Genomic DNA, 24,036 nt, shown 5'->3' with positions numbered 1-24,036 from the left:
GTCCCTGCTGTGGGCTCAGAGCAGGGCACAGAGCACCCCAACACCCGGGGCTTGGCTCCCTGTCCCCCCAAGCCAGCTCGGAGCAGGGCACAGAGCCCCCCAACACCCGGGGGATGGCTCCCTGTCCTGCTCTGGGCTCGGAGCAGGGCACAGAGCCCCCAACACCTGGGGCACGGCTCCCTGTCCTGCTGTGGGCTCGGAGCAGGGCACAGAGCCCCCAGCACCTGGGGCATGGCTCCCTGTCCCCCCAAGCCAGCTCGGAGCAGGGCACAGAGCCCCCAACACCCGGGGCACGGCTCCCCGTCCCCCCCAGCCCGCTCTGTCCCTGCCCAGCCGCTCCTCCCCACCTCTCTGTACAACATGTAAAGATACCCACTCCTCTATTGCCGTTTCGTGGTTTCATTTGATTTGATTGGCAGCTACGATTATTATTTTTTTTTTTCTCTGTGGTTTTAATTTATCTGAGGGCTCTGCCTCCAGAGGACGTGTACAATTGCCTGGACGACTGTTTGCTTTGTGCGGCCTTAGTGTATTTATTGACATTCGCGCGTGTGGGGCGGCCCCGCGCTCTCGGTAGCTGACTGTACACCAGTGTCAAACTGTTAAGCTATTTCTTTGTAAAATAGTCCCGCGGAATGCATAGAATTTTTTTCCTGTAAAGTATTTTTTTAATAAACAAAAGTCTGATTTTGTCCTTTACCCGCCTGGCCTCGTCTGTTCCCCGGGGGGGCTGGGGGCGGCGCTCGGCGCTCGGCTGGCGCTGCCTGCGTGGGTGTGGGGGCGCGGCAGGCGGAGGCAGTCGAGCGCCGGGCGGTTTCCAGGGTAACGGGAGCGGGGCCGGTCCCGGTGCCGGTGCCGGGCCCGGTGTCGGTGCCGGTGTCGGTACTGGGCCCGGTGCCGGTGTCGGGCCCGGTGCGGCCCCGCCGCTCCCCATGGCCTGCCGCGATGCCATTTCGTGGTACCAGAAGAAGGTGAGTGCGGCGCGGGGCGGGCGGGCGCGGGCCCGGCCGTGCCCTCAGCCTCCTCTCCCCGCAGATCGGGGCCTACGACCAGCAGATGTGGGAGAAGGCCGTGGAGCAGACCCAGATGAAGGTACCGGCGGCGGGAGGGGAGAGCGGGCCCGCCGCGCCCCTCACCGCTATCTCACCGTGTGTTCCGCCCCGCAGGGCTTCAAGAACAAGCCGAAGAAGAAGGGGCACATCCAGCCCGACCTGATCGACGTGGATCTCATCAGCGGTGAGCGGCGCTCTTCCTCCCCCCGGGACAGGGGGCGGCTGGAGATGGCTCACAGCAGGGGTGGGCTGGAGATAAGGAGGGGTTCTCCTTCCCTCAGAGGGTGCTGGCACTGCCCAGGCTCCCCAGGGAATGGGCACGGCCCCGGGGCTGCCAGAGCTCCAGCAGAACGCCCCCGGGGTGCCCGGGGTGGGGTTGCTGGGGCTCTGTGCAGGCGATCCCTGTGTGCCCTTTCCAGCCCTGACTCTGCAGGTGCATCCCAGCTGTGTGGGGGAAGCAGAGCCTGCCCTGCTGGTGGGCACCGGGGGCAGAGCAGGAGCTCAGGGAGGCTCTGCAGGAGTGCTGGGCGGGCAGGGAAGGGTCGGAGGCAGAGCTCTGACCGAACACAAGCAGTGCCGTGGCTGCTGGGGCTCTGTGGCTTTGAACGGTGCCCAAATCTGGGCTGTTCTCACCCCGTGCTCAGCCCGAGGCAGGGCTGGGCTCCTGTGATTCACAGTTAATGGTGGCTCGTGTCCCCTTTCATTCCAAGGCTCCACCTTTGCCAAAGCCAAGCCTGAAATCCCCTGGACGTCGCTGACCAGGAAGGGAATTGTGAGGGTGGTGTTCTTCCCCCTCTTCAGCCACTGGTGGATTCAGGTCACCTCCCAGAGGATTTTTATGTGGCTCTTGCTGCTCTATGTCATGCAAGGTGAGGGAACAGGCTGTGCCATGAGCCTTCCACTGCCAGGAATGGGGCATCAAAGAAAGCATGGATGTGGCTCTTGGGGAAGGGGTTGGGGGTGGCCCTGGCAGTGCTGGGGTCGATGGCTCAGGGGGCTCAGCCACGCTTAGTGAGTCTGTGATTTTGCAGTCCATAATCTAAGGCATGAGGATCTTGTCTGGAACCTGCCTAATGTGCATTTCAAGGCACTAGTAACTGCAGAAATTAAATTATAATACAACAAAGCAGAGTAAAAAAAGAGTAGAAACAGTTGAGACAGACCCATTAATGTTTGCCTTGGTGCCATGTCCCCCTTTGCAGTGGTAGCAGTGGTGCTGTACTTCCTGGTGCCCGCTGTGAGTGCCAGTGAAGTGATGGGGCCCCTGTGCCTGATGCTGCTGCTGGGCACAGTGCACTGCCAGATCGTGTCCACGCAGGTGAGCAGAGCTGCAGGGAGCAACGGGCTGAGCCGGCGCCGCAGGTGAGCTCCAGCAGGGCCCCGGGGGCACAGCTGGCACGGCTGGCACTGCTGGCACTGCACACAGCTGGCACTGCACACAGCTGGCACAGCTGGCACTGTATCCTGCTGTCCTCCTTCAGGCTGCTGCAGCAAAGATTCCCTCCAGATTTTGTCCCTTTTCCTTTCCCAGTGATGCCCTGACGCCCTGGGGGCATTGGCAGAATTTTTGTGTCTGGGAGTCAGTGCTCTGCATGCTGCAGGAACATGGCATCCCAAAAGCCATTGGAATGGTGCCTCCAAAGAGCCTTTGGAATGGTGCCTGAGTTTCAATGGTGCTGTTCAGATCTCATTCAGACCTTATAAAAAAGACCTTAAAGCAGCTCCTTACACCAGCCTGATCCTCCTTGTCTTCACACGCAGGAAGTTACGCAAGGCCGTGGGTGGGGATGGCAGCATCTGGAGTTCTGACAGAGCCAGCAAGGAGGAGCAGGCTGCATCTCTGCTGACCAATTTGTCCAGCCTGCTCTTCCAGAGGAGGTGCGTGGTCCCTGCTGGGTTTGTGCTGCTCGTGACACTGGGAGCAATTTGGCACCTGGAGATTGAAGGCACAGCATGTGCTGTCACTGACATCCCCACTGCCTGTCACTCTTGTTCTGAACTAAAACTTTTGTGGTCGTGTGGGAAGCTGATTCCTCAGGAATATTTAGGATGTCCTTATTAGATCATATAAAATTAGCCTGTATAAAATTAGATCATGTGAAACCAAGTGTTAGATGAGCTGCAGAATGTGGTGGAGTTTATTTTTATTTATCAGATAAATGACCTTGTTTGAGAGAGTGCTCAGATTGTATTGCTGGTTTAGGTGATTTCCAAAAGCAGTTGTGCCTTCTGCTTTGGACAGTTGTCTCACTTTGGCACCTTCCTTCTCTAAAAGTAACTCAAGGAAAAGGAGGAGAGATTGTATGGGATAATATTTCATTGTTTTCTCCTGTTCTCCCAGGTGAATTTCCTGGTGAGTTTCCAGTTCACAGGTGCTTTCTCTTCATGAGGACTTTTGTTTTCTGAATTGCTCTTATTTTTTAAAAATAAAAATAATTTAAAATTTCCCCTTGATTTCGAAGTTTTAAGATACTATTAGAATTACAAAAGACATGTTGAGTGAGGGTGAAGCACATATAAATCTTTTAACAGACTCAGCACACAAAGCCTATCAGCCAAAGGAAATTATTTACCCCTTAGGTATCTTGTTTGATGCTGCACCTGTGACAAGGGAAGCCCAGATTGTTTTACCCCAAAGAGTTTTTCTCTGACATAAAAGCATTTAATTGTATTTTCTCTCCTAGGAATAGAGGAGTAAAGCTGGTAGCTGAGAAAGGGACTGAGACAGAAAGTGGTGTGAGTGCTGTGGGTGATGGCATCAAACCCAGACAGGCCAGATCTGAGCACAGGCTGCTGCACTGCAAAGAGAAAAGTAAACTTTCTGATGAGGAGAAGAGCCATCAGGTACTGCCAGGGGGGATCCTTTGAAATCACAGTTTCAGTGTGTTCTTTGTGTGCCAGGAGTGTGTTGGTGTTTAACTGAATGGTTTGGTCTAATCCCAGATATTCCCTCCTTGTGCTAATCTTTGCCTGCATTAACCTAGAAACCCTTTCTGCCTCTCACTGAGCAGCTGAAAAGGTGCTGGTAGTTTATTTTCATAATTATAGACTACAGTTCCAGAATGGTTTGGGTTGGAAGGAGTCTTAGGGGTCATCTCATTCCACCCAGGGACACCTTCCACCATCCCAGGGTGCTCCAACCCTGGGCCAAACACAGACAGCTGGAATGTCTGTTTTACCAGAGTGCTCTGTTAATTGTTGACACTTCTGATCACAAGGTGTTCAGTTAAGGGACAGTGCTGATAGTGACTAAATAAATTAGCCATTTTCAAAAGCAGCTCCATAAAATATTTTGTCTTACAAGACTGAGACATCCCTTGAGGAGAGAGAAAGAGCTAAAGCATCATGAGCTCTGTTGAAAGCTTTGAAACATAAAGATTTTGGGAATTACTCTTGGTTTCCTTTGGGGCAGTGGTGTGTCAACTCCACATGAAGAATGTGGAATAGATCCTGTGTGGAATTGTGTCATGCTGTGCCATCCCACCTCCTCTCTGTGAAGGAGTTTGGATGGGGCAGAGCTTGGTGCAGGGGCACAGCCCCAGATTTTGGGTTTGTTGCCCCCCAGCTCGTAGATACATCTGAGCTTAAGGCACAGCCAAGAGCTGCTGCTGCATCCTCCTCTTCCTGCCTTTTCCAGCTCCAAATCCACCCACCCAAAATTCTCTCTCGTTCCCTCTGGGGCAAGACAAGAGCAGTGGGAAGGAGTTAATATCTGTGAAGTCTCTGATGCCAAGAGAATTCTGTTCTGTGGGGATCACGTGCTGGTTCTGCAGGCACTGAGGGCTGTGCCAGGGGATGGATGGGACTCAGCTGGTGCTTGGTGTGGCCTTGGCTGTGTGTTTGCAGGATGATGGCACCACCAGGGACGGTGCTTCTGACGAGCTGTCGAGCGAGGAGGATGCTGAGGATGCTGAGGATGCTGAGGATGCTGAGGATGCTGAGGCCCTGGCACAGAGGATCCTGCTCCGGCCCAGCATGGAAGGGGCTTCCAGTGACAACAGCTACGAGGAGAAGAAGAAGAGGCCTCTGGTTTCTCTCAACCAGGCTGTCTCCCAGGTACCCAGGTGGGATTAGTGCTGTTCTCCACACCTTGTTTTGCTGTGGATTATGAGGTGGTTTTCATTGGTCTTGGCAGGTCAAGCAAGCCCTGAAAGCTGCCAGAGACTCTGACAGTGTTGTGGAGTCTGAACTGGAATCCACCTTGTACAGGCAGGTATGGCTGTAAAGTCAGGAGAGGAGCTTTCCCAGGCCTGGCAGGGGTCACAGAACCAGAGGATGGCTTGGGCTGGAAGGGGCCTTAAAGCTCATTTCATCAGTTATGAAAGGATTGTGCTCAGAATCCTCAGGTGCAAGCTGTGACCTCTTCCCTCCCTGCTGCTTGGCAGCCTTGTAAACCTTCAGTGTACACAATCCTGATTGTGCTGCTTTGTTAAAAAACCACAAACAAACAAACAAATAAGTAACTGTTGGCAGCAAAGGACAGTCCAGGCTGCCTCTAATTGCTCCTGCAATCGCTCTTGTGGTTGGGAGGCAGTGCTGTGCTTGCAGCTTTTAAGCTAATAAATTTAGATTTTAAAATCACAGACTATCCTGAGTTGGAAGGGACCCACGAGGATCGAGTCCAGCTCCTGTAATGAAGGAATAAATCTGTTCTGTGAGACACACTCAGTCACTTCATTTACTTTGGTTTTTTGCCCCTACCTGAAAATAAAATATTAATATGTGAATATCAAGTTACAAATATGGAGATATATAAATTAATACAAAATATAAATGAAACATTAAAACAGATTATGCAAAAGGCATAAAAATGACATTTTTATATTAAAATGAGTACATCAGTTTTTATTTTGTAGGTTGGGAACGGAGGTAGGGAATTAACGGGCTCTGTGTGAGTTCTGGTATAGAAATGCTTTTTCCCCAAACATTGTCTTAAACCATTCCCACCGTGTGGGTGCAACTGGGAGCACTCGAAGCCGTGGGAAGCTGGGGGAGAGGGAGGAGGAGGAGGATGAGGAGGAGGACGGGGAGAAGGAGGGGGAGGATGGGGAGGAGGATGAGGAGGAGGATAATGAGGAGGAGGAGGATGGGGAGGAGGATGATGAGGAGGAGGATGATGGGGAGGATGAGGAGGAGGCGCTGGCTGTGCAAGCCGCGGCCGGGCTGTGCCGTGTGACCTGTGCCGCTGCGCTGCCGCAGGAGCCCAGGCCGTGCCTGGGCGGGCCCCGGAGCTGCGGCGGGAGCCGGCGGGACTCGGAGAGCACGCGGCAGGACTCGGAGACCGAGGACATGCTGTGGGACGACCTCCTGCACGGCCCCGAGTGCCGCTCCTCGGGCACCAGCGACAGCGAGGAGCGCTCCCGCAGGGACCCCCGCCGCGACCCCAAGGAGGACGTCTTCCAGCAGGTTGGGTTTCCATCCAGGAGCTGGGTTTCTTCTCCCTCTTCCCCCTGCCTTCCCAAACGTGAGATGCTGTTGGTGTAAGGTGAGCAGCCTGGATGAAGCCAGAGTCACAATGGAAATCTGGGTTGCTCAAAATTCTATCAGTGATAGATGATCGAGGCTATCCCTCCCCTCTGCATGGCTGCTTATCCCAAAACAAAATATTTAACCCAAAATGGAATTTCCCCTCCATCCAAATGTGCTCTAGGCAAAGGTGTTACTTACAGCAGGCAGAAAGAGCTGACCCAGCTTTTGCACTCCTGTCTCTTTTCTAGAACCATCTGTTCTGGCTGCAGAACACCAGCCCAGCGTCTGCCAAAGTGAGTGCTCTGATCTGGGAGGGGAATGACTGCAAGAAGGTGGACATGTCCGTGCTGGAGATCAGTGGCATCATCATGAGCAGGGTAAGGGGGCTGTGTGGCATTGCAGCCTTTCCTCCCACTTCAGAACACAGCCCCCAAAACCCCTGGAAACAGCTGCACCTGCAAATACTGTGGGTGGTATGGAACTGGTCCCTCCCCAGCTGCAAAGATGGTTGTCTCATGTGTTCTTACTGAAAAATTGCCTAGCCCCCAATTTAGGAGGTCTCTTGAAGACTGACAAGTGCTAATTATCACTGATTGTCTCTGCAGGGTGCTGAAAGTGGGGGGTTGATTATTTGGCTGATTGGTTTTGGGTTTGGACTGAAATGGGTGGATTATTTTAGGCTCTTGTGAAGGGAAGGGGAACCAGCTGCTTGCCTGAGTTGGTGCTACCACAACAGGCCTTTTCCTTGATGAAAACCCCAGCTAATCATCCCATTTTTATTCCTGCTTGCCAGGTTAATGCCCACCAGCAAGGAGTGGGGTATCAAATGCTGGGAAACATCATCACCATTGGATTGGCCTTCCTGCCATTCCTCTACAGACTGTTCCGCACGGATAACCTGGAGCAGCTCTGCTCCATTTCTCTGGTGGAGCTTCTGCACATCTTCTGTGGGGCACCTGTCAGCACCTCTGTGCTCATCCTGTCTGCCATCAACTTCCTGGAAAGGCTGTGCTTAACCTGGATGTTTTTCTTCATGATGTGTGTTGCTGAGAGAACCTACAAGCAGGTGGGTTTAAAGGTGCCTTTCAGGAAGCTGGAGAGCAGGAATAAAAATGGGATGATGGCCTTAAAGCTCATCTCATCCCAGCCCTTGCCAAGGTCAGGGAGGGGAGTCTGGGAGGGCTCTTATTGATCAGTCACACATTGTACCTATCAACAGCATTCCTGACTCACCTGTTCCCCCCCTCACCTGTCCCCAAGGTCTTACTGTGTCCCTTCTCTGCTGTGGCTGCCCCATCCCTGGAAGTCTTCAAGGCCAGGCTGGACAGGGCTTGGAGCAACCTGGGAGAGTGGAAGGTGTCCCTGCCCATGGCAAGGGCTGGAAAAGATGAGCTTTAAGGTCCCTCCCAATACAAACTAATGTGGATTTCTATGAAAACAGAGGTTGAGCACCCAGGTCTCATGCTGAGCTTCCCCAGTGACCCTTTTTGCCAGGTACCACTAAGAATCCCAAGCAGTCTGTTCTGTTTTCCACTGATTTATTGTTCTGGGTTTTACTTGCAGAGGTTTTTGTTTGCCAAGCTCTTTAGTCACATCACATCTGCTCGGAAAGCCAGGAAATATGAAATCCCTCACTTCAGGCTCAAGAAGGTGGAGAACATCAAGATCTGGTTGTCCCTTCGCTCCTACCTGAAGGTGAGTCCTGAGCTGGGGTTTGGTTATTGCAGAGGGGGTGCCAGTGGCAGTGCCAGTGGCAGTGCCAGCTGTTTGTGGTGAGTTTTGCTGCACACACTCAGCCCTGACCCTGTGTCCTTGTGTCTGCAGAGACGAGGCCCCCAGAGGTCTGTGGATGTTGTGGTGTCCTCAGTCTTTTTGCTGGCTCTTTCAATTGCTTTTATCTGCTGTGCCCAGGTGAGATTTTAACCTTTGTGGTTTATAAAGTAGGGAGAAGCCTCCCAAGTGCTGGAGGCTTTTCTTTCACCTACAAAAGGCTTGGCTGAGACTGCCAGAGGGACAAGGAAAGGCACTTCATTATGGAAAGGCTCCTTTGCTGAGCAGAAGGAAAAAATATCCAATTCCAAGCTAAAGGCAGGTTAGAAATGAGACCTTTGGCTGTAACCTCATCACAGGAGTGATTTACAATTCCTGGGAAGTGTAAATGTGTATAGAGCACACAGGGCTGGGAAGAGGAGAAGGGCAGTGCTTGTGCACTTGTCCCAGGAACAGGCACTTAGTGACACTTGGTGCTTTGTTTTCTCCCCATACAGGTTCTTAAGGGTCACAAAACCTTTCTGAGTGCAGCTTACAACTGGGAGTTCCTGATGTGGGAGGCAGCACTGCTCCTCTTCCTGCTACGTCTGGCATCTCTGGGCTCTGAGACCAACAAGAAATACAGCAACATTTCCATCCTGCTCACTGAGCAGGTAGCTCCCTTCAGCTTGTTCTTCCCTGGCCTTTGTGCTTTGTTTGGATATAATTACTGTATTTCAAACCAGCTTAAATACTGGAATCATATTTAAATTGTAGGGATCAACCCTTGTGTTGGCCAGAAGGCACCAAAGCACTGGTCAGCATGGGGGGTGAGCTGGTCCTGGTGGGGCAGACTCAGACTCCAAAATTCTAGATTATTTTGGTCTCTGGGTTCATGTGTGTTTAGCCAAAACAAGTGGAAAAGAATGGTGTTATCAGTGGTAAATTCACTACCTCAGGAGTGACAGCAGACTGCAAAAATGGCTCCAATTTCCCTTAGTTAGGAATCAGCTGGGGGCTGGAATCAACCCCTGGCCTGTGGTGTCTGTCACAGATAAACCTGTACCTGAAGATGGAGAAGAAGCCAAACAAGAAGGAGCAGCTCTCTCTGGTGAACAATGTGCTCAAACTGTCCACAAAGCTGCTGAAGGTGAGGGGCTGTGCCTGAATGGCTGGATTTTCTGGCAGCAGGGAGTTGTGGCAGTGCCATGTGGCCCTGCCCTTCCCTTGCCTCTGAGTTAGTGCTCACAGAGGGGATTTTTCAGTGCTGCTGCAGCTGTGACAGGAGAGGGAGCAGCACAAGGCCAGTGTGGGTAATTAGTGCTGGGAACTCTTGATGAGCAGAGGCTGGGGTGGGCACAGCTTCTCCTGACTGCTCCAGTCTGGTTTTCCTCCAGCAGCTCTGAGGCTGCAGCAGGGAGAGGTTTGGGAAGGAGTGAGCAGAGTCTGGGCTGGGTCATTCTGCAGCCTGGGGTGTCAGGCTCTGGGCTTGCTGCAGAGCCTTTGCATTCAGCAGGAGATGCCTCTGGCACACTGGCAGTGCCAGAGCTAAGCTGAAAGTCAGAGGATGAATTCCTTGGTGCTGGGGGTGCTGATGGAGCCTTGTGCTCTCACTGCAGGAGCTGGACAGTCCATTCAGGCTCTATGGGCTGACCATGAACCCACTGATCTACAACATCACACGGGTTGTCATCCTGTCTGCTGTCTCAGGAGTGATCAGTGACCTGCTGGGATTCAATATCAGAGTAAGTGTCCCAGCTCTGGGCTCACAGCCCTGGGGGAGGCCTGGCTGTGCACTGGGACAGACCCCAGAAGGTGCTAGGTGTGTCCCCACCTCCCTGAGCCAGTTCTGGGGGGAAGGACAGGGCTCACTTCAGTTCCAGTCCCTTCAGGTGAAGCTGTGAGAATCCAGGGCTCCTCCCTTTATCCCAGTCCTGCTGTGGCTCGGCCTGGAACTGGAGCTCAGTGAGCAGAGCAGGATGGGCAGGAGACACAGAGTTAAAAACCATTCCTGTGAGACCCAAACTCCCTTTCTTGTCTCTTTGCAGTTATGGAAAATTAAACCATGAGCTGGCAGAACATCAGCCCTGGGCATCTCCACCAGACACCAGAGAAGAGAACCAGCAGTGTGGGCAGAAAGGAGAAAACTGACAGAAATCTGTAATTCCGGTTTTTAAACAGATTCCCAGTGTATGCATCAGAAGTTTTCTTTCTGCTTTGCTGCCCTGCAGCATCCAGAGTGAACTGGTCTCATCAGGGATGTCATCCCATGGCATGCACAGAAAATCTGCATCAGGGGGGCCAAGTCCTGGCAGCTGGAGCAGGGACAGCAAGCACTAAAGCCATGCAAGAGCTGCAGCTGGGGGACACCAGTGGCTCTGCCTGGGGCCGTGTTTGTCAAACTGGGCCCTGGGCATGTGGCAAGGAGGGGCTGAGCCCTCCTGGCCCAGTCAGCCTGCCTGGGGCTGCCCTGGAACGTTCCAGGCTGACAATCCTGAGCTGCCTGAGCTGCAGAGCTTTTCTTTCCTTGTGCCCAAGGCTTTGCCTCCCTCGTGCAGCAGCCCAGGGTGCACCAGGTGAATTCCCCTCCTCTGCTGCCAGTCCAGCAGCACCCAGATCCTGCTGGGGCTTGGGCTGGGGCTGCTGCAAGGAAATCATTGAGGACAGGAGAAATTACTGTGGTTACAGGAGAAAAACCTTCATCACACACTGCAGGCAAAGCGTTGATGAGCTGGAGGATGTTTTGTCTGTCCCTGGGATGCTCAGCTCCATCCTGGCCTGGCTGTGAGCAGCTGCTGCACTGGGACAGAGCCTCACCCTGAGCACCTGGGGAGGAAATCTGGGGGAAAAGCAGCTTGGACAAAGATTTCCTCAGCTTCATGCTTAGGAAGGTCATGGAGAGCAGGAAAACATCTGAACTGGCTCTAATGACTTCTGTTTATTAGTGGTGGAAAGAGCAAAAACCGAGGAACTTCTCATTCCTTCACAGGAGGCCGAAGTGGCAGAAGAATTTTTGGTAGTAAATTGTTTACAGCGATTTTCTGTGCAAGGAAAAGTTGTGAGATGTAAAAGGAGGTGACATTTTTATACAGCAAAATGTGCAAATAAACCTGCAGGACAAGCACTTCATCATTGCCAACGGTTTCTACAGGAATTGATGACTTTTATAAGATCTTTTGGAACATCTGTTACTGGAATGGGGGGTCGGGGAAACACCCAATAATAAATTGCATTTGTTTTCCAGAACATGTTTGTGGGTAAAACCTGGCTCTCAGCCCTGAAAGCCAAGCAAGACCTTGGTTCAGACAGTGCAGAAGCAACAGGCACGGACTGGAGTTGGGTTTCAGATTTGTGTAAAAACAATGAGTGATTTTCAGGTGATTTCCCTGCAGCCAGTCTGAGGAAGGTGCTGTGCAATAAATAAATATTTACAGCAGCAAATTCATCCATTGTGTGGCTTTCCAAGGCCACGTGGATGCAGGAATACAGAGGAAGGTTTGGGGAAGGGGAAATCCCACCCAGGTAGGATTTGGGGTTTGGGTTTTGACTCTTCCAATGCTGTTCTATTTTATAAATGTGTGTTTTTGTTTTGAATTTATTTTTGCAGTTCTTTGTGCTGCAGGTGTTTGGTGTTTGTTATGAGGTGGCAGTAGGAAAAGATTTTTGTCCCCTCATTTGCATATGCAGTAGGATATTTGCATATGCAATAGAATATTTGCATAATTGCTAATTAATAATTATTCTTCAGTGCTCCATATGGGAGTAAGTGGGGTGGAGAATAATAGTAATAACATGAGAGGTGTTACTCCAGTCTGGAGCACTATTTATGGGCTTTATGCACTATAAATAAAAAGAGGACAAATAACAGCGTCTGGTGCAGAAAATGCCACGCTGCCTGGAGGCAATTTTTAATTCATTTAATTTATTTCACTCTAAAAGTCTGAACAGTTCCTGTGTCAGACCGAAGCAGCCACTTCACGGGACCTAAAACGCCACACGACAGGCGAGCGGGATGCAGGGCGGGGATGAAACCGCGCGGCGAATTCCCTGGAAAAGCAGAAATCCCAAAATCCCGAAATCCCAGAAAATGTCATTCCCCCCCGCAGCAGCGGGTGGTGCCGTCCCGCACCCCCCCCGCGCCCCGCATGGTCTCTCCCACCCCTCCAGCGTAGCAGACCCCGCCCCTCCTCTTGCGTCACCGTCGTGCCCGCCTGCGATTGGTGGAGCCGCGACGCCTCGCGCGCAGCGGCCAATGGCGGCGCTGGGCCCGCCCGGAGGCAAGATGGCGGCGGCGCGGGCCGCGGGCGGGCGGGCCTGAGGCGGCTGCGGGGGCCGCGCCTTGCTCCGCGCCCCGCGCCGCGCCGGGGGCCGGCCGGCCGCGGCTCCCCGCTGCCCGCTCGCGGCCTGGCCGGCCCGCCGCGCCCGCCCCGCCTCCGCCATGGCGGCCGAGAGCGGCAGGCAGTTCTGGAAGCGGAGCGCCAAGCTGCCGGGCAGGTGAGCCCCGGGAGGGGGTGTGAGGGCCGCGCCCCCCGCGCTCCGCAGGGGGAAGGGGCTGGAGCCCAGACTAACCCTGTGAGGCTCGGGGGTGCGGGGGGATCTGTCCCGGCTGAGGAGCCGGGGCTCCTGCCTGGAGCGGGGGGTGCCAGCGGCGCCCCGGGTGTGGGACGGGAATTGGCCGGTGGAAGGTTCAATGTATGAGGGACAAGGTGGGGACAGAGCTGCTCCCTCACCGGCAGGGCAGGGCAGGCGCTGAGGGGGCTGCGGGACCCTGTGTGCCCCCGCGGACCGGGCTGCTTGGAGGCCTCTTGGGGCAGGCTCAGACCAGGGCTGTGCCGCTCCCTCTCCACAGATTCTGAGGGAAACTCATCCTTCCCGAGTCCTTGGAGGCGTCGCCTTGGCTGGCAGCAATGTCCCTGCTCATACACTTCCCTGTCCTGGGTGGGTGTCGCTCCTGGTCCCCCTGTGCTCCAGGCTGTGAGGGCTCCTCTGTCCCTGCCCTGCCTCAGTTCCTCCGGCCGTGGTGCCCTGCTTCCTCTAGGGATGGCAGAAACAAGTGAAAAATGTGATTGACATGGTATTTAGGGAGAAAAGGCTGGTGCTGGTGAAGGAGAGGCTCCCTACAACGCCTTGGGAGCAAGGCTGATGTGGAAAGAGGGCATCAGGTCTCTGTGGAGGCTTCTCAAGAGCTTTTGCTGCCTCTGCTCCTCACTTCTGCTCCCATTTGCCTTATCTGAGCCCTGCCCTTTGCCTCCCGGGGTATGGGTGCAGTCTGAAATGCTTAGTTGGTTTTAAATCCTGCTGGGCCAGTTAAATTTCTCTTTCTAAAGTGTTTTCCCCCATCTCTGTGCAGCTCCTTCGGGCTGGCTGGACAATCCATGGCTGTGGTGAGCTGAGGGAGAGCGAGGGGCTCTCTGTTCCTCCTCTGCTGCCCCTGTGGGAGCAAAATCCTGGCCTTTCCCTGGGTTATTTCCCAGCTGCTCCTGCCTCTCACCCGGAGGTGTCAGCAGGGTCGTGGGCAGCACCTCTCTTCTCCTTTGGGTGATTTCTGAGCTTTGCCTTGGAAGCTGCAAGCGGGGGAACCGGTCTGGCCTGCCCCAGGCGCTCTGCAGGGCAAGGCTTTGGCAGCGCTCTCCCCTCTCCTGCCTGGCACATCTCCTGCCCCAGGAGCCTCTTGCCTCCTGGGTGCTGCTTTTTCCAGGGACAGCCACCAGCAGCAGCCTGGCTGCGGGTGGAGGTGGGATGTCCTGCATCCATGGCCCCCAGACATCGCCCTCCCTTTCTCCTCTTTAGTCTGAGCTTTGAGAGACCCTCCTGTGCAGATTCTTGGCTCTCTCCTTCCTTTCCCCTGGCAATCTGGCAGAGGGAGGCTCTGTAGGGACTTGGATACTGTGTTAGCTTCCTTCTCCATGACACTCTGTGTGTTTGGTCACTTAGTTGTATTAGCTTTTATTTGCTAATAAAGTTTATTGGCTTTTGGTCCCTGTAGATTTAGGGTGGATTTTAGGTGGAGGTTTAGAACTGGTAAGTGCTGCTTTGTTTTTCCAGTGCTGTCTTGTGGTTTTTTGCACTGGGAATTCTCTGCCTGGTAATTTTCTAGGGATGTGTTGGCTGAGTGCTCTGGCATGTTGTCCTCTGTGATGTGTTGTTTATTCCCTGCTCTTTAGAGAGATGGGCAGCCAGGGGTTATTTAAATGCTGTTTCAAAAGGGGAGAATCAGCCTGCTGGAAGCAGATGTGCTGTGTGTCCAGAGGGGCAGTGGTGTTTCATGGCTGTGCTCTGCTGCAGTGTCAATAACCCACAGGCTGTGCTGGTCCTGCAGGTGTCACACAGGAGCACAGCCATTGTCCCTCACACCTCAGGTCACTGAACACCCAGGGAACAGGAAATGCCTGTCCCAAAGAGTTGAACTGGGACAGAGCTGGGGACTCATCCAGCCAGGCTGGGAGCACAGCTTAGACCAGCTTCAGGTTCCTCCTGGGGAGTGTCTGACTTGTAAGAGCTCTGTGCAGGTGGGACCTCTGCCATGGTATCAAACACTGATTCACACCCCCAGGAAAGGGTTTCCTCCCCCAGCACTGGCTGCCACATCCCCTCCTCTCCCTAACACACATCCTTCCTTGGAATTGTGAAGGAAACCAAAGCAGTTTCCCTGTGGCAGCCTCGGGGCCCTGACAGGGAGGAGGAGCCCTGGACATCCTGGGACCCTGAGTTTGGTCCTGGCCATGGGAGAGGCTCTGCTGCCTCCTGTCCTGCAGGCAGCTGCCACAAGTCACTGGGCAGCAATGCTGATCTGGAGGGCTTGTTCTTCCTCCTCCTCATCATCTCTTTGCTATGTCAGCCCGTGGAGGTGCCTCTGCTTAATTGCAGTCCTGACTTCCAGGTGCTCATTAGTCACCACCCTCTGTCCTAGGCTTAATCCTCGATGGATAAACTCCCTGAGGACTTCCAGCCTCGAGGGACAGCCACTGCAGTGGTGAGCCCACCCCTGCCTGGCTGCTCCCCCACGATCTCTCTGTGCTGTGGCTGTTCCCAGCCTCCTCCCTGGCTCTCTGCATCTCTGCCCTGCCAGCTGGACCTGTTGCTTTTGCATCCTCAGCTTGTTCCCAGCTGCACCAGGCTGCCATCCCTCTCCTCCATGGCTGGGCCTGCTGGTTTTACTGCCGGCCACCATCTGCAGCTCCTAGAAACCAGGCCAGCTCTATTGACCCAAGAGAAGCTTGTTCCTTGTGTGCCAGCTCTGAAAGGGCCTTTGTCCGTGCCATGGCATTGCAGCACTTGTTTTCCAGAGGTTGTTTTCCAGGCTGGGTGGCTGTCAATAGTTCCTCCAATGCAGGTGATAGCTCAGGATCCCTGTCTCACCTCCAGAGTCTGTAAAAACAGTGATGAACTTTTTTTTTTTAGTAGCTCCTCTCTGAGGTGATGCTCCCCTTGTAGGGCCTGGAGCCCTCAGGCTCCTTGTCCCAAGGAACCAGGGACCAAGATGTGGTGACTCATTTGTGACCACATAGGAAGTAATTGATTAAAGCAGGATTTGGACCTGAGTCAAACCACAGGAATTCCTTCTCCGTGGCATTGGCTGTGATCCTGAGAGCCAGCATGGGCTTCAAACCCTCTGAACATCCATGGGGGAGCCCCAGTGTCACTGCCTGGAGTCCTTCCCTGTCCTGGGGAGGGTGAGTTCCCCAGACTGCAAAAGAGAACAAATGGCAGTGTGTGCAGCAGGTAGGCTGAGACACCTGGACGCGTGGAGTGAGCTGGTGGTGCAGGAAGGAGCAGATCTCAAATCCCAGCTCAGGCTGGACCAGGCCTAAGAGTTTAAACAAGGCTTCTTCTCTTTGCTCCTGCAAAGAACAAATCTTCATCTGCATGTGGCACTTTGGATCTGAGGCTTGTAAGTTAGAAGGGTTTTGAAGCTGCTTTTGGGCTTTTTTATTCAGCTCCTGATACCAGGCAAGAAGCATGAGCCCAGTTGAGGCTGAGGTTATTTGTAGGACCTCTTCTTACAGCATCTTGTTCTTTTTCCTTTCCCTTCCTGCAGCATTCAGCCTGTGTATGGAGCACAGCATCCTCCGCTGGATTCCCGGCTCACCCAAAAGTGAGTGTTTGTCTGCTGCAGATGCAGCACAGGCCTGGCAGCTGTGCAGTAGGTGCAGGTCTCCAGCATCCCTGGCACTGTGATATTGCAACAGAGAAGGACAGCAGTGCAAGGGTGTGGTACTGCCTTGAGCTCTGCAAAATCTTGCAGGGAGAGCTTATCTGCTGGTGCCCTTTATGGCCAGAAATCCATACAGTAACACCCACATCAAAGGAAACAGATTTATTTTATTTTTTAGCAGTGTCTGATCCTTCTGCTCCTCTGTGGAGCTGGAGGAATCAAGGGAAAGGGAGGTAGAGCTGCAGCAGTGTTCCCAGCAGGAAAAGGCAGAATTCCTGGTCTGAGCTGCCTCTTGTCCCTGTCCTGTGCAGTGGTGAAAGTTCCCTGCTTCAGATGGTGGACTTTGGCTCCTGTAGCTAAAGAGTAAATTCCTTCTGTGCCTGAGGAAGGACCCAGGCTGGTCTGGCTGCTGGGAGCAGCTGCAGCTGTTCTGGGAGTGCCCATGGAAGGAGACCTGCTCTGGCTGCCCTCTGACATGCCTCTCTCCAGGTTGCAAGATCTTCTTTTGGGTGATAATCTACCTGTTTTGTGTAGGGTGGGGGACAGCTGGAGGAATTGTACCTGTCTCCTTGTTTTGTTTGTCCTTCCGAGGCAGGAAGGCTGGCACCTCTCCAGCTGTGTGCTGCCACTGTGGCCTCAGACTGCTGTCACAGCAGCCTGTGACAGCCACTCCTGACAGCAGGCAGCCCAGGGAGACTTAACATGTTCCTCAGGTCTGGGAGGAGGAGCAGGCAGGCTGGACAGAGGGATTGGCTGATGGGAGCGAGGGCGTGGGGAAAGGAGCACATGAGCTCGAGCAGCAGCAGGGCTCTGATCCTGCTGCTCTGGCTCCCAGCTTCATCAAGGACCGCTCCAAGGCCGCCGGGCTGCCCATGAAAAGCAAGAAGGCCTCCAGCTTCCACGAGTTTGCCCGCAGTACCAGCGACGCCTGGGACATCGGGGATGACGAAGACGAGGACTTCTCCTCCTCCTCCTCCTCGTCCTCTTTGCAAACTCTGAACTCTAAGGTGGCCAAGGCCACGGCAGCGCAGGTGCTGGAGAACCACAGCAAGCTGCGGGCCAAGCCCGAGCGCTGCCAGCCTGCCCTGGGGGACCTGCCCACCAACTGCAAGGTCATCAAGTCCAGCAGCGAGGCCCAGCTCTCCAGGACCTCTGGTAAGAGCCATCTCCAGGAGCAGCCTCCTGCTCCAGTGCTCTCTTGCCTGGCCACTGAACTCAGCTGCTCTTTGCTGCTCCCAGTATGGGCAAGAGGCTTTTCTTCCTTTTGGTATCCTGTACTCCAAGGAGCTATTTTCAGAGGCCTGGCTTTAATGCTTGTCCTCAGCTGCTCAGTGTCTGCCCCAGAGTATTCCATGTTCTGGGTGCTAAGTTTTAAGATCTGTTAAGTTCTCACTGTCTGCTTCCATGGTGGTTTGGTGTGCTGCTCTAAGCAAAGGCCTGGGTGAGGTGGTGTTGACACAGCTGGGGCAGGGAATTGGGCAGCAGCAGCTCCTGCTCACTGCCTTGCCTGCCTGTGCACTGAGAGTGCCTCAGGATGGCACTGGCAGCCCATCAGCTCCTCTCTCTGCTCTGGAATCAGCTCCATTGCTGTTTGGATCTGGAGAGCAGAGCAGATCTGAACGTCAGTTCTGCCTTGTCTCCTGTGTCCTTCCCTGTGTGGAGGGAAGTCTGGTCCACTTGCAGCCTGGTGTTTGGATGGAGGAGCAAGGAAAGGAGGCAGAAATGGGGGAAGTGGTGGAAGAGGCACCACAGATGCCTGTGAACTGCTGATCCATTGGAGTGGCCAGTGGTGCTGAGGGGTGGAAAGGTGGAATGTGCAGTGTCCTGCAGTGGCTGTGGCAGTGAGGTGGGAGCTCCATGCCCAGCTCAGTGCAGCCTCTGTCCTTGCCAGAGGAGGGCTGTGTGCGGAGCCCCCTGCAGAAGCAGCAGTCCCTGCCCCTCCGGCCTGTCATTCCCCTCGTGGCTCGCATCTCTGACCAGAACGCCTCCGGGGCTCCCCCTATGACCGTGCGGGAGAAAACGCGCCTGGAGAAGTTCCGGCAGCTCCTTTCCAGCCACAACACCGACCTGGGTGAGTGGGGCACAGTGAGGCTGGGCTGGGCAGAAGGGGCCTGCTGCCTGCAGGGTCTGCTTCGGAGTGGAAAAAACCACTGCCTGCAGGTGTGCCAGATGGGTGTTTGCAGGAATCACCCTGGTGGCAGATGGTGATGTCCTCCTGCCCCTCCCTGTCTGTCCCTAATCATTCTCCATCTTGCACATGATGGTTGGGATCACTGGGGGCTGCCTCTGCATGAGAAGGAGGTCCTGGCACATTGGTGATCCTGCAGCTCCCTGGAAGCTGGGCTGAAATCACCTCTGCTCTCCCTGCAGCAGACCCACGTGCCCAGTCACTGCTCGTGTGGGAGCCTTCCTGGAGGCTCACTGTCTCCAGAGCCTGCAGGAGCAGACTGGCCTTTCCTCTCCTTCTAGGTGTAGTGGTGCCTGGACGTGCCTAGGATCTAATCCATTGCCACCACTGTCCGTTTGCAGATGAGCTGAGGAAGTGCAGCTGGCCTGGTGTGCCCAGAGAGGTCCGGCCTGTGACGTGGAGGCTGCTGTCAGTGAGTACTGGGAGCTGTGACCCTGGACTCTGGGAGCACTGTGCCACCCCAGGGACACTGCTCCCACACCTGCCTGTGTCCCATAGCCAGCTTTGCCTGTGTGCTCCCAGTGCCCAGCTTCCAGGTGAGCTGTAGGGATTTTTGATCAGGGAGCTCCACTGCTGCATCCTCCTGGAGCTCAAAGCCCACCTGGTGTGGGGACTGCCTGGGTCACTCTCCTCTGGAGAACTGAACCTCATGAAGTTGGATTACTCCCAGCTCAGGGGCTTAGGAAGGCCAAACTCCATGAAAGCTCTTTCCCCAGCTCCTGAGTTGTGTGCCCGATGTTTGTGCACAGCTGGCAGGATTTTGGGGTGGTGAGAAGGAGGGTCTGCCCTGAGCTGAGCTCTCCCAACGCAGGGCTACCTCCCGGCCAACTCGGAGCGCCGCAAGCTGACCCTGCAGAGGAAGAGGGAGGAGTACTTCGGCTTCATCCAGCAGTACTACGACTCCCGCAACGAGGAGCACCACCAGGACACCTACAGACAGGTAGGAGCCCTGCTCCTGCCTCCTGCCTGGCCCAGAGCCCTGCTCCTGCCTGGCCCAGAGCCCTCTCCTCCCTCCTGCTGCTGCTTGTCCCCATGCTGGGGTCCTGCCAGGACTTGCTCTGGCTGTAGCAAGGAGGAGTCTTCTCTTTGGGGAAAGGCATTGTGGTTCTGTCCTTGTTAGTTTAAGCTTTTCCTAAATTGATCTAATTTAGGAGAATTTTAGCCCTGAACTACCTGCCTGCACATGAGCAGAGCAGACTGCAGATGATTTTCTCAGTACAGCTGTCATCTGTACCTTGTCAGCTCTTGCCTGGGGGAACACTCATGGTGGATTCCCCTCTGTTAGCCTGTCACAAGTTACTGTGCCCCTGGAAAGCACAGCTGGTGTGTGTAACCCACCTTCTTTTCCAGATCCACATTGACATTCCAAGGACCAACCCACTCATTCCCCTCTTCCAGCAGCCACTTGTCCAGGAGGTAAGAGGGGTGAAGCTCCTGGCCTGCGCCTGCCATGGGTGTGTGTGTGGAGTGAGGCCAGCACTGCTCCTGGGGAGTTAACTTTGTGGGGAAACCTCCCTGCCTGACACTCCTGATGCAAATATCTCCTGGAACTGTCTGGTCTTGTCCCATGTTTCTGAAAGATATCAAACCTGGAGCTCGGGGGTTATGAGGTGATCTCTTCTTTAGCAAGAAGTAGCCAAGAACTGGATAAAAAAACGGAAGCTTTTGAGACAAATTGAATGCATTTGAACCAGAACACAAGATAGTTCTATTTTGTTTCAAAACCTCTTTTATGGGAGAAACCTGGGCAGGGATGGGTTCAGGAGGTGGCCAGGAGGTGTGGGCAGCTGTCCTCTCTGGAAACAAGCTCAGTGTGTGTGTCAGAGCATGGTGTCCAGGGCTTGGGAAGGTTGGTGGCTGTGAGGGAGGCTGCCCTGGTGGGAAGCATCCTGATCTGTGGTGCTTTCCTGGAAGTACTGTGCTGAACCTCATCTCCCCACCTGATGTTCAGCCAGGGAGGCTGCTCTGCCCTGTCCTGTGGATATTAAGCTGTCTGGGTCTTGAGAAGTTGGGTCTGCATTTCTTCAGGCAGAGGTTTTGATGAGGAGCCTGGGCTGTCTTGGCTGGCCTGCATGTGGCATCTGTGATGACACAGAGCCTCTCCTAGGACTTCCATGCTTCTGACATTACCTTACTGCTACAGAAAAGCCTGGCAGTGCATGGTCTGCACTCCCTGAGCTTAGAATGATGCTTTTCTGCCTTCCCTTCGTGCATGGCTAATGCAGGTACCTGCTTTCCCTGGTTCTTCCCTAGATTTTTGAGAGGATCCTGTTTATCTGGGCCATCCGCCACCCAGCCAGCGGCTATGTGCAGGGCATCAACGACCTGGTCACCCCCTTCTTTGTTGTGTTCCTCTCTGAGCATGTTGGTAAGTGACACTTGCTGCTCTAAGCACTCCTGACTGTGGGGTTTGAAGTGCTGTGAAATGCTGGCATGAGCAGAACTTGCTCTGCTGGAGAAGGGGATGATGTGCTCTTCCTCCAGAGTGCCTGGGCCTGGCTGGAGTTGTGTTTTGACCTCTTGCTCTATCTCTGCTCCCTGGTTGCCTGCCAGGATTTCTGAGCCTCTGAAACTGGAAATGGGCCAGCTTAGCCCTGTTATTTATCTGTTTAGTGTTGTGACAGCAGCCTGGTGGGTGCTCTCTTGCCAAGGAGAAAAGGGAGGAACTGCTGGGTCAGTCAGGCCAGGAGGGCCAGACTTGTGTCTCCTGACTTTGAGTGTTGCAGTGCTTGGCCTGGTAAAGCCCTGGGATTGTCCCATGTCCCTGGTGTCCCCCATCTCCCTGATGCTCTTCCCTCTCTGTTTTGCAGAGGAGGATGTGGAAAACTTTGATGTGACAAACCTGTCCCAGGACGTTTTACGGAGCATCGAAGCCGACAGCTTTTGGTGCATGAGCAAGCTGCTGGATGGGATCCAGGTGAGCTCTGGGGCCACAGCAGCTCCTTTGCCCTCGCTGGGGTGGCAGCGTGGCTGTCTCCTCTCCCTGGCTGGGGGAGTATTCTGCATGCTCCAGCATTTAGGGAGGTTTTGCTACTTCAGTGACTTCAGTTTCTTCACTGAATCCTGTAATCTGTGAAATCCTGGGGAGGTGGGTGCTGTGGCTGTCCACATGGCCCCATCCTGGCCAGGGAGCTCACAGCAGGCACAGTCCTGGTGCTCAAGAGCCCTGTCTCCTTGGCTCATGATCATCTCACCCCAACTGTCCAGCTGCTGATCTGGGATTGATCATTTCTAGCTGTTGTTCAAGCTGCTGCTTCTGACTCAGGGCCTGTCCCCACAGGACAATTACACCTTTGCACAGCCAGGGATCCAGAAGAAAGTGAAAGCCCTGGAGGAGCTGGTCAGCCGGATCGATGGTAGGTGACACGGAGTGGGGTCAGGCTTGGCACAGCAGAGGGAGTCTGCTTTGGGACAGCTCTCAGGGCAGGGGTGGACACTTCTTACCACACTCATGGAAGCAGAGCAGGGCAGGGTCAGCCAGAAACCCCCTGGTGACAGCACAGGGTGAGGAGAGAAGGAATTTGTGTGAAGCCACTGTGCTGCGAGCAGCGTGCAGGAGCTGCGAGCCCCAGGTGTGTAAGTGAAATGTGCTGTTTCAGAGCAGGTACACAATCACTTTAGGAAGTACGAGGTCGAGTACCTGCAGTTTGCCTTTCGCTGGATGAACAACCTGCTCATGAGGGAGCTGCCCCTGCGCTGCACCATCCGCCTCTGGGACACCTACCAGGTATGCAGCTCCACTGCCTCCCCCTTGCCTTGTCACTGGCACCTGTGTCCCTGTCCCCAGGGGACAGAGGGCTCCTGGCACCAGCTGGGTGCTGAGGGGAACAAAGCAGAGTGGCCCCAGGATGTTTGCAGCCAGCTGGGTGATGGGTGGCCCAGGAGGACATCTGTGTCTGGGGTTCTCCAGCTCAGCTGCAGGAGCTCACCCAGAGTTTTGCTGCCCACAGTCAGAGCCAGAAGGATTCTCCCATTTCCACCTGTACGTCTGTGCTGCCTTCTTGATCAAGTGGCGGAAGGAGATCCTGGATGAGGAAGACTTCCAAGTAAGACCCTGGGGTTGGGGGTGATCCCCTGGGGAAGGGAAGTAGAGGGGAGGGAAATGCTCTGGTTGGGAGCCCAGTGTGGACATGGACAGCTGTCAGAGCTGGCTCCAGGATCACCTGGTCTCAGATTTGCCTGGAAGTAACTTGAGCCTTGGTGATAAGGACAGAGAATGGAGCTGTTGGAGGGTTCAAGCATCCCATTCCAGCTCTGATCACAGTGTCCAGCTGTAACCCTGTAACAGCACCCTCATTCCAAGGGGCTTGGGGTGTTTCACTGGTTCAGATCTAGACCCAAGCACATGTTGGTGTTGTCCCTGAGCCTTTCAGAGCTGCAGGTGTGGTGAGCAGAAGTTACTGAGCGCTGCTGCCACTGCTCAGGCCAGCCCCACGCCTGCACTGGATCTGTGCTCTGCCTTCAGCTTCTCAAACTGAGCATCTTCCCCTCTTTCAGGGCCTTTTGATGTTGCTACAAAACCTGCCCACGATACACTGGGGTAATGAAGAGATTGGGCTGCTGCTGGCTGAAGCCTACAGACTCAAGTACATGTTTGCAGATGCCCCGAACCATTACCGCCGATAGGTGCCCAGACTGCTCCTCCCCCTGCCCGCCCCTTGGCCTGGCCCGATCTGATCACTGTGGCATTTTTGTCATCCCAACTCCTCGGACACTCCAGCCAGCAGCTGCTCTTTGCTGTACAAAGCTCACCTGAACTCCTGTCTTAACTCTGAACGTGTGCCTGTCTGCCACTCCATGCGCCTGGATGTGCCATTTGACAACTCTCAGTATTTCACTCCGTGCTGGTGGCTCACGCCAGGAAGGGCTGAGAGAGAACATGGGGGAAGCTTTACAGATAAACTGAGCCAGAGACGAAGCCCTCCTGTCCTCTCCACTCCCTGTGCTGGGCTTGTCTGGCTGGGACCACTTCAGCTTTGCTGCCTCCCGTTGCCCTGCCCCATCTGCTCCCTCCTCTCTCCTGACACCGTTTGCGCCAAGTCCCAGATGAAAATGCCTTATCAGAGACCTGCCTGGCAGCAGAATCCTTCCCCACCAGGGTGGCAGGGCAAGAAGTTTCTCTCAGGGCCTACCTTCGCTCCGAGGGTCCAGAGACCCCCCAGGCACTTTGTGGGTTCACAGGAGAGTCCCTGGTGCCTGCCCTCCCTCCTCGTCTCCATCCTCTTCGCCTACCTCTCCCCCAGGGCAGCAGGGCAGGCACGACGGGGGCCACGACCACTCCATCCTCACACCCCTGGAATGACACGTGCCAGCCTGGTGGAACTTTGGGTGACTGATGGGGGTGCTGGTAGGGGAGCAACATCTCTCAAAACCTCCTGACAAGGTCCCGCTCCTCCGAGGCGTTCTGTGTATATTGTGTTCTT

The 24,036-nt window shown here is 54.6% G+C and overlaps 2 protein-coding genes across 5 annotated transcripts; both read left to right on the top strand.

Moving 5' to 3' along the window:
* The first annotated feature begins 788 nt into the window (after window positions 1-788).
* PHTF1 (putative homeodomain transcription factor 1) lies at window positions 789-11,516 on the top strand. 3 transcript variants are annotated; one of them, XM_064399379.1, is made up of 18 exons: window positions 791-971; window positions 1,036-1,092; window positions 1,167-1,236; window positions 1,763-1,921; window positions 2,255-2,414; window positions 2,814-2,930; window positions 3,737-3,896; window positions 4,899-5,108; window positions 5,188-5,265; window positions 6,252-6,458; window positions 6,770-6,898; window positions 7,315-7,587; window positions 8,085-8,216; window positions 8,346-8,432; window positions 8,789-8,944; window positions 9,271-9,420; window positions 9,890-10,015; window positions 10,319-11,516. In XM_064399379.1, the coding sequence occupies exons 1-18, from the start codon at window positions 933-935 to the stop codon at window positions 10,337-10,339; spliced, it is 2,331 nt and encodes a 776-aa protein (XP_064255449.1). In that variant the 5' UTR covers window positions 791-932; the 3' UTR covers window positions 10,340-11,516. The 3 variants fall into 3 exon arrangements, with proteins under 3 accessions (XP_064255451.1, XP_064255449.1, XP_064255450.1); XM_064399380.1 differs by having other exon boundaries at window positions 793-971; window positions 9,325-9,420; XM_064399381.1 differs by lacking the exons at window positions 9,271-9,420; window positions 9,890-10,015; window positions 10,319-11,516 and adding an exon at window positions 8,512-8,613 and having other exon boundaries at window positions 789-971; window positions 8,789-8,920.
* A 1,067-nt stretch (window positions 11,517-12,583) lies between these two features.
* TBC1D22B (TBC1 domain family member 22B) lies at window positions 12,584-23,855 on the top strand. 2 transcript variants are annotated; one of them, XM_064399270.1, is made up of 13 exons: window positions 12,584-12,764; window positions 16,309-16,365; window positions 17,261-17,580; window positions 18,317-18,496; window positions 18,955-19,025; window positions 19,425-19,553; window positions 19,964-20,029; window positions 20,867-20,981; window positions 21,424-21,530; window positions 21,894-21,969; window positions 22,213-22,340; window positions 22,564-22,659; window positions 23,111-23,855. In XM_064399270.1, the coding sequence occupies exons 1-13, from the start codon at window positions 12,709-12,711 to the stop codon at window positions 23,237-23,239; spliced, it is 1,530 nt and encodes a 509-aa protein (XP_064255340.1). In that variant the 5' UTR covers window positions 12,584-12,708; the 3' UTR covers window positions 23,240-23,855. The 2 variants fall into 2 exon arrangements, with proteins under 2 accessions (XP_064255340.1, XP_064255339.1); XM_064399269.1 differs by lacking the exon at window positions 12,584-12,764 and adding an exon at window positions 15,038-15,243.
* The last annotated feature ends 181 nt before the right edge of the window (window positions 23,856-24,036 follow it).

Source organism: Passer domesticus, chromosome 25 (genome assembly GCF_036417665.1).
Source record: "Passer domesticus isolate bPasDom1 chromosome 25, bPasDom1.hap1, whole genome shotgun sequence".
Lineage (NCBI taxonomy): Eukaryota > Metazoa > Chordata > Aves > Passeriformes > Passeridae > Passer > Passer domesticus.
Note: the sequence above shows the minus strand (reverse complement) of the source record. Positions and strands in the feature narration are given on the sequence as shown.

Coding starts and splice junctions, on each gene's coding strand:
- PHTF1 (XM_064399379.1), top strand. CDS start 933: ATGGCCTGCCGCGATGCCATTTCGTGGTACCAGAAGAAG. Junction 9,421..9,889: donor TGTCCACAAAGCTGCTGAAG/GTGAGGGGCTGT, acceptor CTCTCACTGCAG/GAGCTGGACAGTCCATTCAG. Junction 10,016..10,318: donor TGCTGGGATTCAATATCAGA/GTAAGTGTCCCA, acceptor GTCTCTTTGCAG/TTATGGAAAATTAAACCATG.
- TBC1D22B (XM_064399269.1), top strand. CDS start 15,053: ATGCTGATCTGGAGGGCTTGTTCTTCCTCCTCCTCATCATCTCTTTGC. Junction 16,366..17,260: donor GATTCCCGGCTCACCCAAAA/GTGAGTGTTTGT, acceptor TCTGGCTCCCAG/CTTCATCAAGGACCGCTCCA. Junction 21,531..21,893: donor AGCTGCTGGATGGGATCCAG/GTGAGCTCTGGG, acceptor CTGTCCCCACAG/GACAATTACACCTTTGCACA.